The sequence below is a fragment of the Geospiza fortis genome, unplaced genomic scaffold, assembly GCF_000277835.1.
Source record: "Geospiza fortis unplaced genomic scaffold, GeoFor_1.0 scaffold115, whole genome shotgun sequence".
NCBI lineage: Eukaryota > Metazoa > Chordata > Aves > Passeriformes > Thraupidae > Geospiza > Geospiza fortis.
In genome coordinates, this window is record NW_005054499.1 from 678,604 (window position 1) to 687,578 (window position 8,975).

The 8,975-nt window shown below is 49.3% G+C and overlaps 1 protein-coding gene across 1 annotated transcript in view; it reads right to left on the reverse strand.

The window, feature by feature from the left end:
- Window positions 1–1,440, reverse strand: part of STX12 (syntaxin 12) — a 15,863-nt gene extending 14,423 nt beyond the window's left edge. The window contains exon 1 of the mRNA XM_005428695.2: window positions 1,425–1,440. Within this exon, the coding sequence (XP_005428752.2) occupies window positions 1,425–1,440 (16 nt within the window). The remainder of the gene's footprint in view (window positions 1–1,424) is intronic.
- Between the last annotated feature and the right edge of the window lie 7,535 nt (window positions 1,441–8,975).

Genomic DNA, 8,975 nt, shown 5'->3' on the forward strand with positions numbered 1-8,975 from the left:
TTTTAAGGGTTAATCCTTTGTTAACGGGTGTCCTTTTTCGGGCTTGTGCTGCCCAGAAAAAGGTACCCGGACATCCATAACTCTTTGTCTTTATTGTCTCATATTATCCTAATCCAGTTTGTCCAAATTATTATTACTCTAATTGTATTACTATTTTTATAACAATTTTATTACTATTAAACTTTTAAAATTTTAAAAACAAGAGATTGGCGTTTTTCACAGAGCTCATCCAGCCCCACCGTCCAACGCAACCCCTCAACCACTAAAACATCACCCAGCGCCACATCCTGCCTCTTGAACACCTCCAGGAATGGTGACTCCACCATCTCCCTGGGCAGCCCAATGCCTGACTGAAGGGTTTTTGTAATATCTCACGTGAATCTCCACTGAGTCTGCTCAAGGCCATTTCCTCCTGTCCTCTCACTGCAGGCGCAAGAGAAGAGACCAGTACCCACCTCACTACAACCTGTTCTTGGGGATTTCTAGAGAGCGATGTGATCCCCCTGAGCCTCCTGCCCTGTAAGATCTTAAGAACTTGGTGTATGTGTGTGTAAAGTAAGAGTGTACATATTTCTTTAAGAAATGCTTGGTACAAAAAAAAAAAATTCTGATTTCAGAAGCATTCATACCAGGTCAAAATGATGGTAAATATGGAGAAGGACCATGGATGAAACTTGTGTAATAGAATAAGAGAAGGCTCCAGGGTGATCTTATTGTGGCCTTCCAGGGCCTGAAGGGGCTCCAGGAAAGTTGGAGAGGGATTTTGGCCAGGGGATGGAGGGACAGGACAAAGGGGAATGGCTTCCCACTGCCAGAGGGCAGGGGTAGGTGGGATATTAGGAAGAAATTCTTCCCTGTGAGGGTGGTGAGGCCCTGGAAAGGAAACTTTCCTGTCTGCCCACCCCGATGCCGCTCTGGGAGTCACACTCATTCCAACCTAACATAAATGGAAGTGGGAAGATAGGACAGGGGAGCTCGTGGGGGAGGAAAGGAGTTTTGCAGGCAGAGTTAAAGTGACAGCAGTAGCTGTTGAGGGAATCCCCATGGTGCTGCTGTGCTTACAGTGTGTTCTGCTTCAGCAAGGAGGATTCCCAGGGCTCTGGCTCCTCACCCTGTGCTCTGAGGGTGCACAGTGTGAAGATATCACCACACATCCCTGCATCTCTGGAGCAAACAGCGTGGCCGTGGGAAGGATGGGGCCAGCACCTGCTTCTGAGGAGGGACCCCAGTGTTGTGAACCCCAGGACCCTCAGCACTCATCACCCAAATCTTGGCACTCTGCCCCCGAACTCCCTACCCAGCACCTGGCACCCCAAACCCCGCTCCCCACAACCTGCATCCTGCACTTGAAACCCCGCACTCAGCAGCACCCCATACCCAGCACTCAGTGCCTGGCACTCCAAACCCCGCTCTGCACAACCCACATCCAACACTTGACATCTCGCACTCAGCACCCCACACCCAGCACTCCCCACCCAGCACCTGGCACCCCAAACCCCACAACCTGCATCCTGCACTTAGCGCCCCACACCCAGCACTCAGCACCCAGGACCTGGCACCCCAAACCCCGCTCCCCACAACCCATATCCCGCACTTGACCCCCCACACTCAGCAGCACTCCACACCCAGCACTCAGTACTCAGCACCTGGCACCCCAAACCCCACAACCTGCATCCTGCACTTGACACCCCGCATCCAGCACCACACAGCCAGCGCTCAGTACCCAGCACCTGGCGCCCTGCATCGTGCACCTGACACTCCGCACCCAGCGCTCAGTGCCTAGAACTTGGCACCCCTCACCCCGCTCCCCGTTCCCCGCACTCCGCTCCCGCAGCCTGGGGCCGGGCAGGGCGGTGGTTCTCGCCCAGAGCCGCGAGAGGGCAGCAGCGCCCCGCGGGAGTTCCCGGGTGGCCCCGAGGGGCCCCGGGTGGCCCTTGGTGGCCCCGGGCGCCGGGGACCCCTCCTGCCCACGCTGGCCCTGTCAGCACCACGGCTGAGTAGCGGTGCCCATCCCAGGGAGAGGTCACCACCGATGGCCCCCAAGCAATCACTCCGCAGCACCTGAGCGTCCCTCCTCATTTGGGGACAGCCACGCTGGCGTGGGGAGGACAGGCTGATCACGCTCTATCTGTACTCCTTTCTGCTTTACATTGGCTACTCCAAAGAGCTGACTTCAAGATGCTGCCGTGGCAATGGACCCAGCTATATACAGGGCTTTTCTTTTCCTCCACCCCTTCCAAAGGCAATCTTCTCCTGTCCCTTCCAAACCCTTTGCAGTGGGCATCAGAGTAGTCCTGGGTTCCCAGGGATGAACACAAAAGGAAAAATCAGGGCGTACTTTTCAGAAAGTGTGTCTTCACTAGAGAGGTCTGAGAGCTAGAAAGTCCATAAGGAAGTTCCCATGAGGCTCTGCTGGGCTGAACTGCCCAGTGCTCAGAGCAGAAGCTGCAGGCTCCCTCCCATGGCTCCTAGCTCTCTTGTTGCCAGTCTTGTCTCACACTCCCAGAGCATTCACCTGTTTTTCCTCTGGTTTACCATGTATTTAACTCATAGTCCAGCCCAGGTGATTTGTGGAAGTGTGGTAATGGTCTTTAATGAGAGGCTGTGCCCTCACACCCTGGGCACTATTCCAGTATGCTCAACCCCTCTTGAGCATATCCCAGGTCAGCAGTCCAGAAACAGGGCCCTGATTGCACATCCTGTGTTAACGAGCCTGCCTTCTGCCTGGTGAGCACGTCAAAACTGCCACAAACATTTCTGTGGAGGATGTGACTCAGGGTCTCCTGCCTGCCTCCCCATGGCTGAGGGGACCCCAGCTGTGCCCTAAATGCTGGAGCTTGCTGAGCACATGGAGGCAGGTTTTGCATGGGAAGGTAAGGAGGGCTTTTTTTCAGCCCTGAAAGCTGTTTATTCTTTACAGCGTACTGACACCAGAACGGAAAGGGCCTTTTCCTGAAACTGGCTATTTATAAACAGCCTGTGGTGCAGAGCCTTCCCTTGCAGGGGGGCAGGGACTCTTGCAGCTTTTCTTTTGCTGCCTTGAGCTCGCTCACAGATCCTTCAGACGGGGAGTGAATAGAGCAGGTCTTGCTGCCCATCTGCTGGAGGCATGCTCCAGTACCAACAGCTTGTAGTAACTCTTTGGAAATGTCAAACTCCAGTGAGTACCTAATTCAACCCTAAATCCCTTGGCTGTGCAGTTGGTGCTGTTCACAGCCCTGAATTCTTACAGAGGCTTTGCAGGAGAAATTGGCCATTTGTGGCAGTCGTGCCTTTAATGTGTGACGCAGCTGGGCTTGTCCAAAGGGGCAGATCCCCGTGGTGCAAGGGCAGAAATCAGGAGCACTTGTAGCTCTATCTTTCCAAGATGCTGAACAGTGCAGTGTTCACTGCACCTACACACACCAGAGGTGGGATTTGGCTGCTCCAAGAGCTCTAAAACACAGCCTTGGAGCCTTGGCTAGCTTTGCTTCTCTGTTGTGTGAGTCAGCACAGGCAGGCAGTCAGGACAGCCACAAACCCGTGGCTCAAGCACAAAGAGCAAATTTATTCCCGTTACTGAGCTGTCCCAAGGGTCCCCAAAGCAACACCCAGGCAGAGGTACACAAACTTGATCCATGCTGGAGGAGCACAGATCTGCTGCTTACACTGCTTCATCAAGGGTTATTCCCAGCTGCAAGGTCAATTGAGCATTTACAATCCTCCTCACCAGTCTTCTTCTTTTAACCCATTCCTCCCCAACACCTGTGAAAGGAGAGAAATAGGCACCTTGAAATCTCATTTCCATGAGATGCCTTCCTTTGGATTTAACACAGTTTGTGTTGGGATGCTGGGCAACACTCTCCCCTCCTCCTTGTTTTTTTCCCCAGCAGTCCAGTGGCTCTGTGCTCCTCTTCCTTCAGGGACACTGTGATCCTCTTTTGAACCCTGCCAGAAATTCTGAGGAAGCTACAGCTGTGTTTAGTTATTAAAATTACTGTTCTTTTCCTTACCTAGCTGTGCCCTCTTGACAAAGCAGGTTTGCTCTTGGCACTGCTCACAGTACTGCAGTGTTACCTGTATTCTCCCACCTGTAGGGATGTGATGCTTTTTGGTTGTGGCTCTGGCACAGAAGTGTGCCTGGCAAAACAACTGGCACAGGGGCTTGGCTGAGAATTAAAGAATTAAATAAAACCCTCTGTCCCCTTCTGGAGTTTGTTTTGTGCTGTTGAAGAAAGGCAGAGGTGTGCAGAGGAATGGGGCAGACACAACTCTTCAGCCATGCAGGGAGAGGCAGATTTCCATGGGAAATCTGCTTTTTGCAGCTGAAGAAGCGAGGATGGACCCTGAATCACAGCCAGCAGTGTGAGAGATCAGAAAACTGGTGCATTGAGGTCTCTTCACCCCCCCTGGTATTTCAGTGGTCATGAGCAGGTCATGAATGTTTGTAGCAAGCTGAACTTGCAAAATTCCCTGGAAATGTGAACTCAGGGGTATTTTTGGCAAATCTGGAAAGGAAATAATAATCCATCTGGGGCTGCAGGATGCAGCACAGCCCCTGCACATGGAAAGGTCCCACTGCCTCTGAGCTGCACATATACAACAGACACAGGACTTGGCTGACTTGTCAAAACTTTCCTCAACTCACTACAGTGCCTTGCAATCAACTGAATTTTGTATTTGCAGTTGAAACAGGAAAAGCAGGACTTGATCCATACCTTGGTGTAGCAATTATGAAGCAACCTAACGGCAGACTGTAACCAGCATCTGAAAATGGGGAGTGTTGTAACGTGCTGAACAACGACATGCCCCCATAAGAGCCCCTCAGCATCAAATATTGCTGAGGTGGACCACAGCGTAACCACTGGCTTTTTAAACAGCAGCATGTTATCCAAGACTTGAGGTGCAGATCCCTGTTTTCCCTCTTCTTCAGGGCAAAGGCTGCTCTGGGAATTGGGCTGGGATCAGATGCTTGCGAAAGCAGCCACTTGCACAGCTTTTGCTACAGGCTTAGTGCTTCTTCTCTGGAATATCACTTGGATTTGGCAAAGAGCTGCTTTCCCTAATCCCTATTCATGCAGAGACATGTGGTGGTTCCTGGGAATCCCTGCTGCACTAGGGACTTGGGCTCAGCAAAGTGGGAATACTCCCTGGGAATATTCCACAGTGGGATTCTCAGCTGTTGTTGCAGAAGCACTCCAGCAGAGTCCAGCTGTAACAAATCACACGTAGGATCTCAGAGATATCCTCATCAACATGTGCTTGTGACTTGAGGATCTGGAAAAGGGAACAACACCGATGTTTCTGGCATTGACACAGTGAGACTTACCTCTGGTTTCTGCTGCGATCAACAGAGGACCTGGTATGTGGGATGCCCTGCCTGGTCCCCTCATCTGAAGGTATTCTGCCTCATTGTGGCAGCTATGAGACTCTTTGTCTTGTCTTTGCCATTGGCTTCTTGAATCCAAATTGCTCCTTTTCCTTGACAATGTGATTGTCAGGGAGCCCATGCTAACAGACAATAATCAAGGGGCTCAGTGCTGTCCAAATGCAGAGTGGGATGGAGTTGGAGATGGTGGAGTCATGCTTTCCTTGGGAGCTGCCACCTACCTCTTGCCATACACCCCAGGAGCAGTGCTGGGACATAGGGAGGGACTTACCTGTAAGACAGGACTGGAGCTGATGTGCAGAGCATTCCCTGGACTCTGCTGCAGGTGCCAGTGTTTGTGGGATGGGTATCCTTAGCAACCAGCTTGTATTTGAGGCTGTGACTTGTTTTGGGAACTGCACAGGATGACCTCAGGCACAGCCATAGTTTTATTTTTATAAATTGTCAGTATTTGATGAGGAACATCTCCAGTTTTCTAGAGGAGAAAACCACATCTGTGACAGTTCTGTAGCCAAGAACGTGAAAGCTATTTCAATATTTCTTAGTAACTGTGTTTTGGAGTTTTAGGGTGAGGTAAATTGTAAAATCCCCTTTCTTCCTCACCCCTGTGGAAGTCCAGAGGATTCATGGGCAAAGTCAAGATGTCACAAGAACAAACTGTATTCTTTGGCTGTTTTGAGTAGGAACAAACCATCCCCAGAAGTGTGCTGCAGAGAAACAGAGCAAAACTTCCCCCTGCTCAAGGAAACTCAGGCTTTTCTCTAGAGGCTTGAGGAGACAGTGGTGCAGAAACTGAGGTCCCAAGATGGTAGCATGAGGAAGAGGAGCAGATGGGACTCCTCACTCCAAACTTTTGAGGCAAATGCAAACCCAGAAATAGAGGGTTTAAAAGAATAAAGAAACGGAGCCCTAAAACTAAAACAAGGCTCCAAACAAATCCCATCCCCTGAAGTTTTCAAAATCTGCCTGGACAAAGCCCTGGGCAGCCAGCCCTGCCTTTGAATGCAGTCCTGCTTGGAGCAGGGGATTGGACTGAGTGACCTCAAAAGGTCCCTTCCAGTCTAAATATTTCTGTGGTTCTGTGATGGATGTTTGAAATATAGAACAACCAGGCCTAATTATAGCATTGGCAAAATCCATGACACATCCATCTACAGCTTAAACCAGTGCTGTTCCCTCCCCCATCCCATAAAGCTAGAAACAGGGCAGAAAAAGGTGATCACAATCTGCAACACACAGTGGTTCTTAGACAGGGAGACACTCAACAGGGAACACCTCAGGAGCTCCAAAATCATTACTAATGTGGAGAAGATGAACAAGAAATGATTGGAAATTTGGGGACACAGAACAAAGTGAGGGGGTGGCAGGTTTAAAATGAAGAAGAGCTTAGAGAGCTTAAGCTTCTTACAAAGACCTTGATTTCTCCCCTGTGGATTTCATTGGCATAAGACATCACTGAAGGAAAATGGATCCATGAATTAAAAACAAGCAAACCAACCCAACCAAACAAAAAAACACACACAAAAAAACCCGAAAACCCAACTCAAAAAAAAACCCAAAACAAAACAAACATCCCCTATTTCTGAGTCAGGAGATCTTTTGAGCCACAGATCAGTGGTTTTGGCCATACAGTAATGTTCAGGTATCCCCAAGTGTCCTCCTATACTGTCAGAAAGAACTTGAATGAGCTACACATTGCCTGCAGAAACACCTGCTCATTTGGGTTTGACCCTGGCCTCTGCTAAACTTGCAGAGATCAGCAGATATCTCCCATCACACCTGGGAAAAATAATTCCCTGTCACCTTCTCCTTTCACTTACATTATAAACTTCTGTTGCCCAGCTTCTTCCTGACTGAGGAGTCCCAAGCTATTCTGTGGCTTCTTTTGAGAAACATTACACCTCAATTGCTTCTTCTTTCTTTACCATTTCTCTAGTTTTAATTTTTCAGTTTTCTATAAACAGACCAGAATTTTTGACAATTCACCATCATGGATCTGAATTGGCTGTTGGTTCTGCAGGGCATTCACTGTTTGATTTTACTTTTCATTCATCTTCTCATTTTCTAGCCTTCCTTTTGCTTGTCTGGCTCCTCCTGAACAGCAAGCTGAGATTTTTCATAGAAGCATTAATTGTCACAGTAAGATCTTTGCTGAGTGTGGCTAGTTTAGAGCCCAGCACTGCATGAAGTCAAGGAGGATTAACCCTTTAGCCATCAGAAAAATCAGACTCACCACACTTGACAGGGTCTTTTGGGGAATGGGGGTGACATACTCAAGAAGCATTGAAAATAATCTTAACTGAGCCTGCTGGGACAGACTCCCAAGAAAATCCTGTCTGTGAACCCCCAGTCACTCCACATCTCTGGTATTATCAGTTCCTGTACTCTGACTTAAATCAACAGCACCTTTCCCAGTGCAGTGCACAGCCCTCAGAAAGGATGCACAGACAGGTTCCTCTGGCCATCAAGTGCAAAGTGCTTATCACACAGAAACCTGCTCCTGGTGAAGCTCTGCAGAAATTGCTGAGTTGATAGCCCTCATCTGGGGGATGGACACAGCTCCTCACTTGTAACTGGGACACTGCAGGTCACAGTGGTGTGTACCACAGAGCTTACACCCCCCCAACAAGAACTGACAGCCTAGGAAATGCTTATCTTGTGGTTGAATTACTTTTATTCTGAGGTTCACTGCTAACTCCTCACTCCTTACCTACAACCTGCAGCTACACAGAGACAACAAAGTTCTTCCAGGTCTCCAACAGCCCATTGCCACAGAGCTGACAGCCTAAGCAGGGCTCTCCCACCTTCAACAAAAGCCCCAGCAGTTGTTTTTTTGACCAGGTCTCCAGACTGGACAGGCATAACCACCAAAAGGGCAGGACTTTAACAACTGGTCTTGAGTTGTGCAAGGGACAAGACCAGGGGACACTGACAGACAGCTCAAAGTGGTTCAGCCATTTGTGGATGCAATAATAGCATCCACAGCCCCATTACTACAGGGCAGGAAAGGAACACTTGGGTATCTCCCTCAACTCTGCAAAGGAACTGGCTGGAAACCCTTTAAAAAGGAAAATCCAAGCCCTGTAAGAGTAGGGGAGCAATGGATGTCTTGATTTTCAGAGCCTTTGTGGTACAGAAAAGCACAGCAGAGAGCTGCAGCCCAGCTGTCAGAGGTGCACTCAGTCTGGAAGAAGTCACCACTCACTCGTCCAAGGAACTCTAAATCTACAAGTCCTTAAAAGTCCTTTAAATCTATATCTTTTAAGTCCTTTCCAACCATTCTATGATTCTATCACCTGGTTCAGCCAGTAAAAGCAGCCATTCTGCAACAGAGCAACACCATCCACATCTGTAATTTCTCCTCAGTACAGAAAAGGAGCATCTCACCCTCCCAGCCACACTTCAAGGACTTCGTTCCAAGCATTGAACTAGAAACCCAATCCTTCCAACTACAGTTATCAGGTGGGGCACACAAGTGACAGGACCTACAGCCCCACCAGCAGGAGCGAAGGCAACGCTTCTCCCAGTGGTCCGCACTGAACAAATGCACACGGGAGATATTTCAGCTTTTATTCGCAAATCCATCTGTACGTTCCGACTCGCCGAG